The 19,435-nt window shown below is 42.7% G+C and overlaps 1 protein-coding gene across 3 annotated transcripts in view; it reads right to left on the reverse strand.

Moving 5' to 3' along the window:
• Window positions 1–1,747: 1,747 nt before the first annotated feature.
• LOC119954950 (UPF0606 protein KIAA1549-like) overlaps window positions 1,748–19,435 on the reverse strand; it is a 323,510-nt gene continuing 305,822 nt past the window's right edge. For 2 of the 3 annotated variants that reach the window (XM_038780693.1, XM_038780694.1), the window contains exons 19-20: window positions 4,149–4,309; window positions 2,813–3,064 (exon numbers count right to left, since the gene is read on the reverse strand). In XM_038780693.1, the coding sequence (XP_038636621.1) occupies window positions 2,813–3,064; window positions 4,149–4,309 (413 nt within the window). Of the gene's footprint in view, window positions 3,065–4,148; window positions 4,310–19,435 lie in introns of all 3 variants that reach the window. The other variant, XM_038780692.1, reaches the window with a different exon arrangement.

Genomic DNA, 19,435 nt, shown 5'->3' on the forward strand with positions numbered 1-19,435 from the left:
GGATAACGGTGTGGAGTTTGCACAATCTCCGTGTCTGCATGGGTTTCCTCCGGATGCTCCGGTTTCACCCCAGTGTCCAAAGATGTGCAGGTTAGGTGGGTTGGCCGTGCCAAATTGTCCTTTAGTATCCAAAAGGTTACTGGGTTACAGGGATCGGGTGGCAGGATGGGCCTAGCTAAGGTGCTCTTTCAGAGGGTCAGTGTAGATTTGAAGGGCCGAATTGCCTCCTTCTGCACTGTAGGGATTCTATGAATTTGGACAAAATCCATAACCCTACTTTTTCTATATCAATTGTTGAAAGAAAGGCAGAAGTTAACGCCCGCTCATAAGTTGTGCGTGGTGGTGGGTGGAAGGGCATTTAATCACAAAGGGTGACATTTGGGCACCATGTCGCCTTCCCACTTCCACCCAGATTACATCTAAGAGGGGACTGCACCTGGAAGACCTTCCTGCCCAGCCTCCAACTGAGGCCCTTAAGCGAGAAATTAATGCCGACTCAACCACCACTGCTATCAGGACAGCAGCAGATAGGGGGTTCAGTGTGATAGGAGCACAACAAGAGCCTATGAAGGGTTGCATGTGGGTTCCCTTGAGGTGCATTCTTTCCAAGAAACTCAGTGCCTTATTGAACGACCTGGCATTGGGAAGGGGGAGGCAGCTGAGAGCCACCCGATGGCCTTGCGACCAATCCCCTTCCCCCACTCCTGTGATCCCCATTCCTCCGTAGCACCCCATCTCCAATCCTGTGATCACCATCCCACCACCAGTCATCTGGGCTGAGATCCAGCGAGGTTACCCTCGTGAGTGTCAAAAAGGCAGTAGTCGCAGCTTCCCAGATGGTACTGCCATTGAATGGAGCTTCCAGCCTCCAGCTTTCCTTGAGCAGAATTTCTGCCCCGAGGGCCCTTGATCCTGGTGAAGGCCTGCTACTGTCCAGTTAATTGTCTGAGTGGCACTTAACATAAGCGAGCCTTCCCAAATAGAGGTGACTCGGCAGGCATGACCCCCGTCACCTCTGTTAAACACCGCCTACAGTGTCTGAACCATACGATGCAGGGACAGGCCATGACCAAGGCCACCAACAAACATGGCCCATTCAAATACTAGTAAAAGAACAAAAACCACAGTAATAAAAAAAATACAACTTCTTCTGCCACCATAATATGACTGTCTATGGGCAATAGTGGTGCATTTATATACCAAATTGAAGGCCGCCATATAAAAGACCTAATCACAATTAAATTCTCAAAATACTGGTAAAAATAATGGAATCCCATGTCGAAAAAGGACAGAATTTGATCTATTCATCGAATTCAACAAGTCAGTTGCAGCATTTAAGGAATGTGTGAGAAACCTGTAAGGTTAGAGGAATTGACTCAGTATCACTTTTTAATTAATCCAATCCTACGAGCAAGTGATCTTCGGCTTACTCTGCTATGGGAAGTGATAATAAAAGTCAAGTGCTGGAAATAATCAGATCAGACAGCCACTGTGGACAAAGAAACAGAGTTATCACTTGAAATGCTAATTCTCGCTTTTCTTTCCACAGATGCTGCTTGGCCTAATTATTTTCCATTTGCATTTCAGATCTCCATCATCTGCAGTATTTTTCTTTTGCATGGGAAGTGGTCATTAGCCAAAAAGGTCAAAAGAACTGGCAGAGATTGATCAACGTCCAATGATACTGGCTTATACGGTGAATTTGCACTGAAGTCTGCTGTGAAGCCTTTGTTTTTCCTGTTCATGATTTTGAAATGGAGTCAAGTGCTGATTCAGTGAAGACTGTATATTATACACAAGTGAGTTTGTCTCATTACTATTCTCTGCACCTTATTTCCCATCACAGCCAGTATGTAATGTAATTACCATCATACATCAAATATCATACCATAATCTTTCCAGCATTACAAAAACTTTATCTTTCTTCGAATTTTCACTATTCCTTCAGGCTTTTGAAATCCAAGCTCAGCATCAGCTAATCTGATTCTGATTGCCTCATACTCGGTTCAAATTGCAATGTGGACTGCGTCCCTTCAACTTGATTTCTCAATTTAAAAATCGTCAATAGCATGACAATGACTACCAAATGCTTGCTGACCTACATGCTCAGAAACAATTTCTATTTAGCATTTATTACACATTTTACAAAATGTTCAACCATCCAGGGCTAACGGCCCACTGCCCCATGTTCAAGTATTCTTCCTCCGAAATTCATCTCTCCATGTCTTGCCATCTTTCTTTTCTTCTTGCCATTGATCATTGCATCATCTCAAATTCTGTGAACTCTTCCCCTTTTTCCATTTCTCTTACCCGTCCTGTTCCTTTCCCTTATGCTTCCCGATTTTCAAAGTTAAACAGTTCTAGGATTCAGCAGGTTGTAAGAAGCAGGGTGGGATTGGGATGTGACCAAGGTAAGAGAAGTCGGCGTCCAAGGTAGAAAAGGCAGTCGGACCTTTTGCTTGCTGGTGTTGTTGTCTAGTGCTTTTGCTCAAATCAAATTTAAGACGTTTTTGCAACAGCTGGCTGGTGTCGGACAAGCTCCAGCCCCTGTCTCTTACCCCACAGGTTAATGTGCTTGTTCCATTGAGCGGATGGATTCAGTACACAAACGGAAGAACATCACCAATGGAAACTGAAGAAGGCGGCAGCTTTGTTTGGAAGCACGTCAGTAAAAAACTGTGGTTGTGCTGGACATTTTTTCATGTCAATAGTACTATTTACCCTACAATACCACTTCTTCAGGGCTATATCGCAGATTTCCCTGTTTGACTTCCATGGGAAGCAAATAGACCAGAGCTCCTCCTCGGCAAGATCAGCTGTGAAGGTTCTGAAATGCTGACTGTTTTTGCGAGAGTCTGAGAAGCTCTTCACGGATAGCTTTAATGAGCGATGTAGAGGATTGACCAGGTGCAAGGTCTTCTGTGTAGGTGGAGTCAAAGCTTGCTCCAGGGTGTTGAGCATTGCTGTGCTGCAGGTGCAGAGATGGTGCTGAAGGGTCACGAAGGGATGTCCTCTGCATCTGAAACAGTGGTGAGACATATTCCAGGTGCTCTCGTGTACTTGGCTAAAAAACACAACACAAAATGCTGAAAAATGATAATTGCACAGAATTATATCCTTGAAGCAAATGATATATCGGGTTGCGACTTCACCTCCATTGAAGATTAGCCCAAGCATCATCTCAAACTTTCCAATCTCAGATTCCAAAAGCCATCGAAAAGTGGTAGCTTCTGCTTGCCAAATATTTCAAATGTTATTAAAGCTCCTTTCCTCTTGCCTTCCCTGGACGCTATTAACCATTTACTGGGACACTGGCAGGCTTTCAGAAACACACCTGAATGATCATTTTGCATGTCTCAGCACCTATTTGAACACGAGGGGTTTCACAGCTGGGTGTAATCATTGCCTCAATCTGTGCACTCCAGAAGTAGCCACAGTATTCAATAGGAGCAGCCTTCTGACAGGATGTGCAGAGGTGAACAGTAGTAACCTTACTGCCAACTTCCCTGAGATCAGACCTGGAATCCGATCTGAAATCCTCTGCTCTATACTGCTTTATCAACTTAACCGATTCAGGGATCACAGCTGAATGCATAAGTCGATTCAAACCTATTGTGTCCTTAAACATAAGGCAGTAAAGAACAAAGTCCATAAATACACTTATTACTTGAGTTTCATGGAACTTTAATTCCCTCCCAGGAAGAATATTGGAAGGGAGGGAGGGGCTGGTCATCAGATAGGCCTAGCCTCTGTGGTACTAAAACTGAATTTTAAAACTGTTACAACACACTAGTTGAGATTGAAGAAGTTTGCTTAAATGCAAGGGCACTCAACTTACAGTATGTTATTGGCAGGTACTTTCATTAATGGAAAAATAACTCACCGTTTTGATAGGTACTTTTGTATTTGTGAGGCCATACATATATACCACAAACCTCCCAAGCCATTTTCATATCTCTGCTCTCCAGTGCACTGTATTCCCAGTTCTGCAGTATTCTCTCTGATCCCATACCACTCTGCCTTGCAGCATTCCCTCCCTAGCCTCATGGCTCTGCACTACTTTCTACACCACATTAGTTTCAGCAATTTCATCACAGCAGATTTGTAAAGGAGATTCATCAAGAGAGCACAATAATATTATTACTTACAGGCTCTCTGTTTGGAGCAATCTGCATTAGTCCATCTTCTAGACCATAAGGTGACCAGCCGGCATCACCAGCCGGTCCGGGTCTTCCAATACGCAAATGTCCTGGCTGAGACCCCATTCTACTCTCCATACGACTCTGTGACCCTGGATAGGCTTGTAAACCTGTGAACAAATGAAACCCAAAACAGACTATATTTATTACACTGAAATTACAACATAAAAACAGTCTGTTCGGTCCATGAAGTTAACGTTAATGTTCCACATGAGAACAGGTCGCAGTTACATCTGTCTTTCTTTTCACATATCTTTCTTTAATGACCAAATTGCATTTTGTTTGATTCTTTGATAACTCCGGTAGTACACTCGACTCTCAGACCCTTTTTATGCAAGTTATTCTGCTCCCTTTCTTTAATATTACATTTATCTTTTATTTGTGCTTCCCCATTCTGGACCCCTCAATTATGGCAAGTAGGCTGCTTCCACCTATTTTGTGGCAATCTGCAGGTTTCTCAGACGAAAATATTGTGTCACCTATTAACTACTTCCAGATGCATCTGATTTTTTCCCTTACTCTTTTCAACATTAAATGTGTTCTGCACAACAAGTTCTGGCCCTTGACCTAGGTTTAAGAAGTAATATAGTCAATGAGACATGCCTTGTGCCCATTATTATTGTCCTATCATTGGTTAGATTTTTTTACTTTTGGGGAGGTAGTGATTTTAGAGATTGGAAACACTGTACAGATTTTAAAAATGAAAGGTAATGTTGATAAATCTTGCTGAAACATCACCGAAAAAAAATCTCAAGTAGGAATTAAGTGAAAACGTGAATCGAAAGAAAAATTTAAAAAGTCACAAGAAATCTAATTTTATTTATTTATTTTCCAAAGAAGGGAGCAATTTAGCATGGCCAATTCACCTACTCTTCACATCTTTTGGTTGTGGGGGTGAGGCCCACACAGACACGGGGAGAATGTGCAAACTCCACACAGAGTGATCCAGGACCAGGATAGAACCCGGGTCCTCGGCACCGTGAGGCAGTAGCGCTAACCACTGCGCTGCCGTGCAGCCCTGAGAAATTTAATTTTAAACATGAACAAATGACAACTGGGAATATAAGAGATACCTGGGAGTTCAACTAATCAAACAAATCAAGCACAGGAAATGGTGGTATTTACAAATAAAGGCAGAGAACACAAAAGCAAGGAAGCAATGATAAATCTCCAAAAATCACTAGCAAGGTCTAAGCTGGAGTATTATGTACAGTTCTGGGCACCACACTATAAGAAAGATGTGAACGTCCTGGATAGAGTGCAGAGGTTTACAAGATGGATCCAGGGATGATAAACTTCAGTTATGAGGATAGATTGGAGAGGTTGGGATTACTCTTCTTGATGAGAAGGAGGCCATGAGATTTTATAGAGATGTTCAAAATCATTAGGGCGTAGGATACAATATATAGGTTAGAAACTGTTCCTGCTTATAAAAAGACCAAAATTAAGAGGGAACAGGTTTCAAGTGATTTGCAAAAGAAGCAAATGTGAGAAAAAAAACATTTTCACACGATGTGTGATTTTGGTTTGGAATGCACTGCTAAGAAGTGTGGGGGAAGCAGGTTCAATTGAAGCATTCAGAGGGCATTAGATGATTACGTGAATACAAACAATGTGCAAGGGTTCGGGGAAAAGGCAGGGGAATGGCACAAAGTCAGAATGCTCGTTTGGAGAGCCTGTGCAGACACAATGAACCAAATGGCCTCCTTCTGTGCCATAACAATTCTATGATGTGCAATACAGGGCACCACAATTTAGTCATGATGCCAATGCTTTGCAGCGGGTACAGAGGAGATTTAATAGGATGAGATCACAGATGAGGGACTTCAGTTCTATTAAGCTAGAGAAAGGCATTGCTCTCCATGGAGAAGACTTAGAAGAGATTTCATCGAAGCTTTCAAAATTATGAATAGTTTTGGTGAAACAAATCATTAGAAAGTTGTTTTCACTGGCAGGAAGATCAGTAACCAGAGGACACAGATTTAAGATAACTGGCTAAATGACCAAAGGAGGTTTCTTTGAAAACAAAGCAGGATTTGATGATTTGGAATACACTGTCTGAAAGGAGAATGGAAGTAAATTTGATAGTAACTTTCAAAACGGAATTGAATGCTTCACTGAAAAGTAAAAATATTATGGGTGTGATTCACCCAAAAGATTTCTAAATGCGGTTTCGCGCGAGCTTGATGGGCTGTTTCGCGACGGCTTCAATGCTGAGATGGAGACTGCTATTCAACGGTGTTGTGTTCGATGTTCAATGTCTAAAAAGGAATTTACCAAACGCCTTGTCCAAACAAGGATCTTTATTGAATCACATGTGGTAAGATAGCAATCTGTTACAGAGCAAGTTATCATGGAGTTTTTTTTTACTCCACTGGAACTACCCTAGGCACGACTGTCCACTTGTAGGAAGAGAATAAACAGTAAGAATGCACAGAAGCCAGAGGACATTGCAACAAACAAAGGAATAACAAAAGGTGGCTAGCTGCATGATGGAAAATAAAAGCTGTGGGTTAAAACCCACACCAAATTTTGATTTGTTAATATATGTTGACACACCAGTGGAGCATTGAAGGAATGGTACAGCTCTTCCTGGTGATGTTAAATCTATTTTTGCAGTACCTAAGAGCAGGAAGTTCTCCTGGTATTCTATCCAACATAAATCTATCAACTAACATTGTACAAATTAGACTAACTGGCTGCTAATTTGACTTCTGTTTGTGGAACATTCTGGTGTTCAATATCGCTACCAGAAATGCTTAATGAACAGTCATGGTACTTCAGAGTATTCACCGTATGAAGTGCGACGTGCATTTCCGAAGGGCATTGTGAGGTACGATGTGACTGCACATCATTCTTCTTCATTACACTTTCCTGTAACTCCCTCCCTAACAGTGCTGTGGGTGTACCCACACATGGACTGCAGCAGTTCAAGTAGGCATCTCAACACCACCTTGTAAAGGGCAATAGGAAAGGGTAATAAATGCTGGCTTAGCCAGTGACCCAGTCACATCCAATCAATGAATAAAACAAACATAATCAGTGACTCACTTAAACCCAAAACTTAACTTTTCAATTCAAAATTTCTTATCTGCCATGTTTGCTAAACTGAATATGCCTTGCTTTTGCTGCGCGGGAACACAATAGGATCTTGTATTATCAACAGCAATTCTCCTTGCCATTTGTCCAGAAAACGATTAAAATGAATAGCATAAGTAACAATAGCAGTGATATCTGTGTTAACATTTTTGTCTTGCCTCTGCAAAAACTAGTTCAATCCCAAGTAAATTTCTTGAGATATTGGTGGGGGTGCCTGGTCTTTTGAATGTGGGAGCCGACCCAATGCATCCAACATTCTAAATTTGTGTACCCGGCCAATGCTGGAAGAGGCGGTCACAGGCTGCCAGCAATAAAAGCAATAGGCGATTGGTGGGATCGCCTTATCTTCTCGAAGGAGCCCCAGCAGAGACTGGTGGTCTGTTATTACTGTGAAATGTTGCCGGTAACATACTGGGGCGCCGTAGATTACGGCAAGGCCCTCCTTCTCAATTTGTGGGTATTTAGGCTCAGCATCAGAAAGTGTTCTTCAGGAGAAGGAAATTAGCCATTCTCCATTTTATAGGATAAAACTGCCCCATCCCATTAGGCAAAGCAAAGAACCATTAGGCTCAATGACAGTAAGACCTGCTTAAAGTGTTGGAAGGCTTGCCCCGGTGGTTCCTCCGAATACCAACATCGGTATTTTCTCAAGAGCATATGTAATTGCGCCAATGTCAGTGCTAGGTTGGGAGCAAAACAAGCTTAATAGTTTACTATCCCTAATAAGGACATTAATTCTGCCATGTTCTTAGCTGCCAGGACTTCTCTATGGCCCTCACCTTGTCTTCGTGGGTGCAGGCTGTAGAGTCCATTTTGAACCCTAGGTAAGTGACCTCACTAGCTTGGAAAATTGACTTTTTTTGTATCAGTCAGATCTCTGAATCTTCTCAGCACTTCTTTTAAGCTCATATGACGTTCCTGTTCCTAGGATGTCATCCAGGTGGACCACAACCTTTGTGATGCACTGGAGCAATTTAGATAAATACATAGAAGACAGGAGCAGGAGGCCTTTTGGCCCTTCGAGCCTGCTCCGCCATTTATCAAATTAAATCCACCTCAATAGCCTAATCCTGCTTTCTCTCCGCAGCCTTTGATCCCATTCGCCCCAAGTGCTATATCTAACCGCCTCTTGAATATATTCAATGTTTTAGCATCAACTATTTCCTGTTGTAATGAATTCCACATGCTCGCCACTCTTTGGGTGAAGAAATGTCTCCTCATCTCTGATTCTCCATTATACACTGGAATATTGCGCAAGCTGAGGAGATGACTTCATGCGTGTTAATCATCGCAAACTTACAGGAATCTCCATCCAGTTCTAGTTGCAAGTAAGCATGACTGAGGTTGAGTTCAGTGTATGTGAGGCATCTGCAAACCTCGCACTTCAATGGATGGAACTGGGTGTTTAGTTACTTAGGCTGCCTGGTTGATTGTAAGTTTATAGTCCCTGCATATCCTAATGAAGCAGCCCAGCTTTAATACAGTGACAGTGAGGACTGCACATTCTGATAGCTGCATGAGTCTGATAATTCTCAGTTCTTCCAGGTGTTTAAGTTCGGCTTCCACTTTATGGTGCAAGGTGTTAATGGATCAGTTTTGCTCTGAAAAACATTAGTGTTGAGTCAAGTTGACATAAATCTTTGCCTTTACTCCCTTTATTTGAGCCAACTCAGTCCTTGTAAAAAGACTTCCTGAAAGACGCTGTCTGAGATTTAAAAAAATTCCAACCAGTACAACTTGTATTGGCGCAACCAATCCTGCCCCATCTGGCTTGGTCGTTGTACCTTGGCAATGATCATAGATAACTGGGCATCTTGTTGCTGATATCACACTGGAGTCGCGGATGTTCCCAAAAACTTTAGGGTCTCCCGGTATAAGTCGCCAACTTCCCTGCTGTCTTACTCAAGTCCAAAGGCTGAACACCTCCTTGAAGATATTTAAACCCACAACTGTGGCTGACACGCTGGTATCGACTTGCATCTTTGGTGGTCTTCCATTTACTGTGCAGGCTATTTCAAATGGGACTATTTTGCTCACTCTCACCACGTTTGATCTGTATGTTTCAGGTTCTTCATCTGAATTGCTCTCCACTTTGTTCACTGTAGCAATGGTTTCCTGCCTTTTTTTTGAATTGACGCATTTTGACGTGCCTTGTAACGTGCCTAGACGTGGCCCTTCCTACTGTACTGAAAACAAATAAACTCTGCAGCAGTATGATTAATAGGGATGAATTCCTGCGGACTGGTAACAGTCATCCTGACTCCTCGGCTGATGGCCTGATTTTTTTCCTTGGTCACTGACTACGATCCTGTTCCTGGAATCGTGGCTGAACTTCTTCTGTGCTTGTTAACCTGGCTGTGCATCTTGCAGCCACAACTGACTCACTGTTCCCTCTTTGCACACTTTGAAACTCTGACACACCCCTCCATGCACTCAGTTGCCTGAGTGATCTCAATTGCCCTGTCTAGGATAATTTTCAATTCAGCCAGAATTTTCTTTTGCATACTTTTGTTAATACCACAATTATGTAGCATGTCACCAAATGCTGCACCAAACTCGCAATGCTAGGCCATTTGCCGGAGTCTGGCAACGAAGGTGGAGATCATTTCTCCTCAGTTCCTGACAGCCGAGTTGAACTTGTTTCTCTGTAGCATGATCGAGGGTCTGGGTTTGAAATGCTCCCTGACCAGCTTTACCAACAGGTCAAATTACTTTTGTCAGGAGCCCCTAGGGAACGGCAAATTTCTTGTAAAGTTGTAGGTTGATGGCCAACAAAATGTTAATAGGATAACTTTCTGTTTTCCTCTCTCGTTATTTCATATGCCATGAAGAATTAATGGAGCCACTCAAGATACTGATTTCAGTCTTTGTCCCCCACCCCTCATTGAATAGGTTTAACTTCCCAATCATGGGGCTTTTTCATTCACTGTTCCCTTTCGGACTCTGTGACCAACTTGGAGGCTTTTACTTCTCCCCTTGAATTCAACGATTGCGGGCTTGCAATCGATCAGTTTATACTCGTCGCCAATGTGGTGGCTTGAGACAATACCAGGTAGACGTTAGTCAGAAAGAATAAAGTATTTATTGCCGACTAACAAAGGTAACTTATATACAGGATCGTGCTTGCCCTCTGACCTCCAGGTTCATGCTGACCAGGGCTCCATGCTTTTTCCTCATTGGTCAGAGTTCGCTCGTGCCACACGATAGACCCTGAGCCAGTCACATGGACTGAGAGGGCACCGCCCTTAAAGGGACCGTGCTACAGTAGATATAATTTTGAAAAATGTTGTGGGCCTGATCATCCAATAGCAGGTTGGTTTCTCTAAGCTTTTAGTTGTTGACAGGCTCTTTGGTTAGACAATCAGGAAGGTGTCAGCCTCTGATTGTACAAGCAAATGCAGTCAATTGTCAGGTATGCTTTGAATTATCGGTTGGAGCATGGGACTGATTTGATGTGGAGGTGTCGGACCTCTGAGGCACCAAGCAGCCTCTAATTTACTCGGAGCTCAAGAGGCCGCAAGTGGGCCAATGGATGTTGTGCTCTTGTCGTGGGCCTAATGAGGCCTCAATTGGGCCCAGAAGGACCTTTATATGGCCGGCTTCGGAAGGCCTTTTCGCAGCAGGCCAGGATTGACCTCATGCGAACCAGGGTGGGCCTTTTGTGGTGGGCTCCATGAAGCCTCAGGCGGGTCTGGGAAGGGCCTTTTTATGGCCTAGAGGGGATGGGGACAGTGGCTGCATGGAGGGGTGGGAGGGAAGTGGATGCATGGGGGGAGGGGGGGGGGGGGGCAATGTGCGTGCCAGTAAATGGGGGGGGGGGGGGGGGAATGGTGTGCGCATAGGGAAAGCGGTGTGTGCCCGTAGAGGGATGTATGTGTGGGGAGGCAGTGTGTTTGTGGGACGGGGTTGGATTGCACTTGTTCATGTGCGAATGCGCACATGTGTGTGGGGGATTAGTGAGTGTGTGCGGATGAGACTGCGGCCTTACTCCCAGTTTCAGGATTCGCACTCATTCCCAGCAGCCCATACCAACGCATATCCACATCCATTCAGCGGGTGAAAGTGAGTGAGCACCCAAGACTACGAGTGAGCTGGACACAGACACACTCACAAAGACACACAGATACATTCAATCAAGGGTGGGGGTGCAAAGACTAAAGCCAGTATCTTGAGTGGCACCGTTAATTCTTCATGGCATATGAAATAACGAGAGAGGTAAACAGAAAGTTATCTTATTAACATTTTGTTGGCCATCAACCTACAATAAGTAGAAGCACATATTGAAAGGGTGAAATAAAACGAACTGGGAAAATGGGATGGTGCATTAATACTGAGATGAATCTATTGGCCAAATGGCCTGGTTCTGAGCTGTAAATTTTTACTTCATAGTAAAGTAATATTACCTTACAGCAAACCAAAGCAGTTGAATGGTTAACAAATAAAATGCAGAGAAGGTTGAGAGTTCAAGAATGTGGAGGAGAGACCTTGCCGTAACCTCCCATGAAATTCTCTCACATTCACTGAAAATCAAGTAAAAACACTCCAAGCAAAGCCCTGTTATTGCTGATTCAAGGACTGATAATATCAACTGCTTATCTCATAAATATTTATCCTAACCTTAAATTACTTAACAGTCAATCCATTAAACACAATCCACATAGTCACCTTCACAAGGTCAAGTCTTCTGAAGCTATTTTTCAGACATGTTAATGACATATTTTTGGTTGCTTCATCCGATCTTTTTTGCACTAATTCTAAAGACTTTGGTTTGTTGCGTAGCACCTTATCATGTCTCTCAGGTGTTCCAAAACACTTCTCACACGTTAAACAGCTTTAAAGGATAAATAATAACTTAATATAGTGCAGTTAACATAATAGAAACCCCAACGCACTTCACAGATGTTTTATAGAAGAAAATAAGGCAATGTTGTTAAGTGTAAGATGTTGTACTCAAGGGTTGGTTGTGATCGAGAACAAAGCACATGTTATCAGCATCACAAATTCCAGATCCTGTGTAACACAGATAGTACATTTTTCTTGATTCCAAACAGGCAATGTACTTCAGCTCAAAACTACGTGAAACATCCCTGATGTTTCTCTACCTTGAATACCAGCTACCTGATAACATGGGTAGAAGGATACAAAGAAGACTGTAAGAAATTATTTTTGGTACAAACTCATAAAGTTAACCATATGGCAGACTATAGTTATGGGGGTAGACAGGTGTTATGTGGCAATAGGCATGATTCCAGGATGGTATGTTGCCTCCCTGGTGCCACGGTCAAGGATGTCACTCAACTGTTGCATATTATTTTGAGGAGGGGATGTTGAACGTCTAGACTTCATTTTCCATAGCATTACTAATAACACAGGTCAAAAGAGGGATGAGCCAAGCAGGCGGATTTTAGGGAACTAGGACTGTGATTAAAAAGCAGAACCTCAACGGTAGTAATTTCCATTACTAGTAATTACCATGTCCGAGTGAGCATAGAAATAGGAGGATTGAGTAGATAAGCATGTGGCTGGACAGATGGTGCTGGAGGACGAAATTTGAATTCATGGGACACTGGGATCAATTAGAGGGAGAGGTGGGACCTGTGCTGGCCTGATGGACTGTGCCTCAGAGCTGGGACCAGTGCCATCATGAAGTCATTTCATCGTGGTGCTGGGGGTCAGATAAAGAGGGACTGCAATAAGGTCAGAATTAGTCTTACAGTGCGGAATTTAATGCATTTAAGTGTATTTAAATGCGCAACGTGTGGTTATTAAGGGTAATAAGGTGCAGGCACAGATAATCACTTGGGAATATGATGGGACATTAACAGAGGTTTTGAGCTAATTGATAGTTGATGTGGATAATGCTACTGTGGCGTACACTTCCAAATGGCATTTGAGAAAGTGCCATATCACAGACTTGCCAGCAAAGCTGAAGCTCATGGAATAAAATGGACAACGGCAGCATGAATAAGAATTTACCTAAGTGACAGGAACAGTCCTGGTGAATATTTTTTTTGGATTAGAGGAACGTAGACCATAGGGTTCCCCAGGGATTGGCACTAGGACAATTGCTTTGCTTGATAGAAATTAATGACCTTGACTTGGGTGCACAGAGCACAATTTCAAAACTTGCAGATGGAACAAAACTTGGAAGTACTGCGAGCTGTGAGGATAGTAATGGACTTCTAGATGGGCTGATGGTGTGGCAGTCACAATGCAGATCAAATTTTAATGAAGTGTGAAGTGTCACACTTTGGCAGGAAGGTGGCCTTCAAGGCGGCCTTTAGGACACGCAACAACGCAGAATCGCCGAGCAGAAACTTATAGCCAAGTTCCGCACACATGAGTACGGCCTCAAACGGGATCTTGGATTCATGTCGCATTACATTCACCCCCCACCATCTGGCCTGAGCTTGCAAAATCCTACCAACTGTTCTGGCTTGAGACAATTCACACCTCTTTAACCTGCTCTACCTTGACCTGTAAAGAATTAATTACCTGCTAAGAGTCACATTCAAAGTATCGTCTTGCATTTTTGACTTTGTCTATATATATGTTTCTGGAACCGACCTCTTCATTCACCTGAGGAAGGAGCAGTGCTCCAAAAGCTAGTGATTCGAAACAAACCTGTTGGACTTTAACCTGGTGTTGCAATACAACTGCAAGAGAACTTCCTGAGTCTTATACTTCAACCACACCACACAATAAAGTATAAAATACATTTGCCCTTACTAATTGTTTTCTGTACCACCATGTTCACTTTCTGCGATTCGTATAGAAAGACACCCAAATCCCTCTGAATACTGACATTTGGTCACTCACCTTTTAAATATTCTGTTTTCCCATTCTTCCTACTGAAGTGAACAATTTCTTGACCTGCCTGCCCTTTTACCTGCTCTCCCCTCATCCAAGTCCCCAAACACTCCTTCCAAGTGAAGCAATGATTTACTTGCATTTTTCCACATTTAATCAACTTATTTGCTGTTCACAGTGCAGTCTCCTCTATATTGGGGAAACCAAAGGCAGAATGAGTGAGTGCTTTGCAAAATGCTTCCGCTCAGTCAGCAAGTGTGACCCCAAGCACTCACACTCGCATTTCTGTCCTCATTCGGCTATCGTGTTCCAGTAAAGCTCAATGCAAGCTTGAGGAAAAACATCTCAACTTCAGATTAGGCACTTTGCACACTTCTGGGCTAAAACATTTCCTTCAACAATTTCAGACAATGAATTTGGTTTCCTAATTTGATTCTCTTTTTTGCCATATGGTGATCTGCATCCTATTTTCTTGTTACAGAGCAAGTTATCATGGAGTTTCTTTGTACTCCACTGGGCCTACCCTAGGCACGACTGGACTCGACAGATGAATCCCGGAGGAAGCTCAAATCAGGCTTTGACACCCGACTCGCTACACCCGGCACAATATGTATCACGCTCTCACTCCAGATAATGATATTTAAATGAGACATTGGGCTCATTTAAATATCCCAACGCGACTTTAGAACAGAGATCTTCATATTCGGAAATAAAAACAAAAGCATTTGTTGGAAAACTCAGCAGGTCTAGCAGCATCTGTGGAGAGAGAAACAGAGTTTAACTTTTAAATCTGTTTGACTCTTCTCCAGAAATCTCCACCGATGCTTCCAGACCAGCATTTTCTGTTTTTATTTCAGATTTCCACAAATGTCAGTGTTTTGCTTTTATTTTACGGTTCATTATTTTGCCATTCATACTCACTCTGGACAAATACTTTGTTCCTTTACTACAACCATTATCACTCCCTTAATAAAAGCAAAATACTGCAGATTCTGGAGACCTGAAGTAAAAACAGAAAATGCTGGATAAACTCAATGGGTCTGGCAGCATCCATGGAGAGAAACAAAGTTAACGTTTTGAGTCCAAATGACTCGTCTACAGAAAAGCAGAAGGATTATTTGGACTTGAAACATTAACTCTTTCCATAGATGCTGCCAGACTTGCTGACTTTATCCATTCTGTTTTTTTTATCAATCCCTCTGTCTTTTGTTGTATGATCTGTCATTTAATGTCTGTCCTATACCGTATAACAGACCTTCCCTTCTGTTCTTTCTTCCTCTCCTTCCCTTCAATGGCATAAAACCCATCACATTTCTACCTTCCTTCAGGTCTAAAGAGTCATATTCGAGTTGAAATATTAACTATTTTTCTCTCCACAGATGCTGCCTGATCTGCTGAGTATTTCTAACACTTAGTATTTTTACTTCATCTGCCACTTACATGCCCAATTAATTAAGCTGTTTGTATCCATTTGCAGCTTCTCTGCATCCTCCCTATAGTTTACTTTTCCAGCTGGATTAGCATTGTTGGCAATATTACATTTGATCCCCCCAATTAAGTCATTGATTTAAATTGTAAATTGATAAGGCCCAAGCATGGATCCAGCACTGTCGATAACACTTCCCATCAATTTGCTGATGATAGAGAGTTAAATTGATGGGGGTGGCCTCATTGGACTTATCTTGCTTTATTTTTTAAAGAGTTTATACACAGGCAATTTCTCACTTTGTTGTGCATACCAGCCTTGCAGCTGTATTGAACAGCTTAGCTTGAGGTGCAGGAGTTCTGGAGTAAAAACCCTATAACCAGGATGTTGTCAAGGCCCATAGCCTTTGCTGTCTGTCAAGTTCTCAGCTTGTACATCTTTTCTAGATTATTCTATTCAACAGAGATGTAATGCCATACAGCAATGTAAGGGTGGTCTAGGTGGGGATATAGAGCTTCATCTCTGCATGGACTCTCAGGTGGTTGCTCCTATAAATGCAGTTATAGTGTCATGTGAGAGTACCTTTAAGAAATGGGTGTTTATAAATGGGTGTGCATATAAATATCTGTAGTGAGAGTGCCTTTAAGAAATGGGTGTTCACTACTGCAGTGATGTCAGAGAGTGGGTGGAGCTGGGCTGTCTGCCAGCTTTTTACTTTCGTATTAGGCTGTTTGCTGCAGGGTGTGTTTTAGTTTTGTTTTCAGTGTTGGAGCTGAAGCCAGACAGAGCAGGTGTACTTTGATCTCTCTGCCATGAAACGACTATCTCTTAATCATTTGGTGAATTCAGTAGTGAATGTAAACCTAATGTACTTCTGTTAAAAGGTGTTTCTTTTGTCTTCTGGATGTTGTTTAGGAAGTTATTAAGGATTACTTGGTGTTGTATTCTTTGGGGGTTGTATTTGAATTGATGGTTGCTAAGATGTTCACTGTATGTTTTAAAAAGTTCAACTTGAGTTCATAGAATAAACATTGTTTTCTTTTAAAAAATACTTTTCCATTTCGGCTCTACCACACCAGTAGAGTGGGCTGTGTGTACCACAATCTATTAAAAGTTGTGGGTCAGGTGAACTCCATGATACACTTTGGGGTTCCCTAAATCCTCGCCCATAACAATAGATTATTGCATGTAACAGATGTTTTGGGGGGCTGGTTCTTTACTCAGAGAGCAGTAAGGGCGTGGAATGCCCTGCCTGCAACAATAGCCAGCTCAAACAAATGAAATGCTAATTCTCGCTTTTCTTTCCACAGATGCTGCTTGGCCTAATTATTTTCCATTTGCATTTCAGATCTTCATCATCTGCAGTATTTTTCTTTTGCATGGGAAGTGGTCATTAGCCAAAAAGGTCAAAAGAACTGGCAGAGATTGATCAACGTCCAATGATACTGGCTTATACTTGCTTCACAAACCTTATTGAGTTCTTTGAGAAGGTGACCAAACAGGTGGACGAGGGTAAAGCAGTTGATGTGGTGTATATGGATTTCAGTAAAGCGTTTGATAAGGTTCCCCACGGTGGTCTATTGTAGAAAATACGGAGGCATGGGATTCAGGGTGATTTAGCAGTTTGGATCAGAAATTGGCTCGCTGTAAGAAGATAGAGGGTGGTGGTTGATGGGAAATGTTCAAACTGGAGTTCAGTTACTAGTGGTGTACCACAAATGATCTGTTTTAGGGCCACCGCTGTTTGTCATTTTTATAAATGACCTGGAGGAGGGCGTAGAAGGATGGGTGAGTAAATTTGCAGATGACACTAAAGTCGGTGGAGTTGTAGACAGTGTGGAAGGATGTTGCAGGTTACAGAGGGACATAGATAAGCTGCAGAGCTGGGCTGAGAGGTGGCAAATGGAGTTTAATGCAGAAAAGTGAGGTGATTCATTTTGGAAGGAGTAACAGGAAGACAGAGTACTAGGCTAATGGTAAGATTCTTGGTAGTGTGGATGAGCAGAGAGATCTCGGTGTCCATGTATATAGATCCCTGAAAGTTGCCATCCAGGTTGATAGGGTTGTTAATGTAAAGTAGGGTGTGTTAGCTTTTATTGGTAGAGGGATTCGGGGGCAGCACGGTAAAGTAGACCAAGGCAGGCCAACAGCGTGGGTTCAATTCCCACACCAGCCTCCCCGAACAGGCGCTGGAATGTGGTGACTAGGGGCTTTTCACAGTAACATCATTTGAAGCCTACTTGTGACAATAAGCGATTTTCATTTCATTCATTTTGGAATGGATGAGGTCAAGTCAGTTACGTTTACTTTAGCAATGGAAACAGATAGGTATATACCGCAGAGCAAGAGTTATAGCTAGGGGAAAGGCAATTTTGATGTGATGACGCAAGACTTAGGATGCATAGGATGGGGAAGGAAACTGCAGGGGATGGGCACAATTGAAATGTGGAGCTCATTCAAGGAACAGCTACTGCGTGTCCTTGATAAGTATGTACCTGTTAGGCAGGGAGGAAGTGGTCGAGCGAGGGAACCGTGGTTTACTAAAGTAGTTGAATCACTTGTCAAGAGGAAGAAGGAGGCTTATGTAAAGATGAGACGTGAAGGTTCAGTTAGGGCGCTCGAGAGTTACAAGTTAGCTAGGAAGGACCTAAAGAGAGATCTAAGAAGAGCCAGGAGGGGACATGAGAAGTCTTTGGCAGGTAGGATCAAGGATAACCTGAAAGCGTTCTATAGGTATGTCAGGAATAAAAGAATAACTAGGGTAAGAGTAAGGCCAGTCAAGGACAGTAGTGGGGAGTTGTGCGTGGAGTCCGAGTAGATAGGAGAGGTGCTAAATGAATATTTTTCATCATGCAGGAAAAAGACAATGTTGTTGAGGAGAATATTGAGATACAGGCTAAGAGACTAGAAGGGGTTGAGGTTCATAAGGAGGAAGTGTTAGCAATTCTGGAAAGTGTGAAAATAGATAAGTCCCCTGGGCCAGATGGGATTTATCCTAGGATTCTCTGGGCAGCTAGGGAGGAGATTGCTGAGCCTTTGGCTTTGATCTTTATGTTGTCATTGTCTACAGAAATAGTGCCAGGAGACTGGAGGATAGCAAATGTTGTCCCCTTATTCAAGAAGGGGAGTAGAGACAACCCCGGTAACTATAGACCAGTGAGCCTTACTTCTGTTGTGGGCAAAGTCTTGGAAAGGTTTACAAGAGGTAGGATTTATAATCATCTAGAAAGGAATAATTTGAAGGTGGTCTGTGGTGGGTAAAGTCTTGGAGAGGATTATAAAAGATACGATTTATAATCATCTAGATAGGAATAATATGATTAGGGATAGTCAGCATGGTTTTGTGAAGGGTAGGTCATGCCTCACAAACCTTATCGAGTTCTTTGAGAAGATGACTGAACAGGTAGACGAGGGTAGAGCAGTTGATGTGGTGTATATGGATTTCAGTAAAGCGTTTGATAAGGTTCCCCACGGTCGGCTATTGCAGAAAATACGGAGGCTGGGGATTGAGGGTGATTTAGAGATGTGGATCAGAAATTGGCTAGTTGAAAGAAGACAGAGGGTGTTGGTTGATGGCATATGTTCAGAATGGAGTTCAGTTACGAGTGGCGTACCACAAGGATCTGTTCTGGGGCCGTTGCTGTTTGTCATTTTTATAAATGACCTAGAGGAGGGTGCAGAAGGTTGGGTGAGTAAATTTGTAGACGACACTAAAGTCGGTGGAGTTGTAGACAGTGCGGAAGGATGTTGCAGGTTACAGAGGGACATAGATAAGATGCAGAGCTGGGCTGAGAGGTGGCAAATGGAGTTTAATGCAGAAAAGTGAGGTGATTCATTTTGGAAGGAGTAACAGGAAGACAGAGTACTAGGCTAATGGTAAGATTCTTGGTAGTGTGGATGA

This window comes from Scyliorhinus canicula, chromosome 20 (genome assembly GCF_902713615.1).
Source record: "Scyliorhinus canicula chromosome 20, sScyCan1.1, whole genome shotgun sequence".
NCBI classification, from domain to species: Eukaryota; Metazoa; Chordata; class Chondrichthyes; order Carcharhiniformes; family Scyliorhinidae; genus Scyliorhinus; species Scyliorhinus canicula.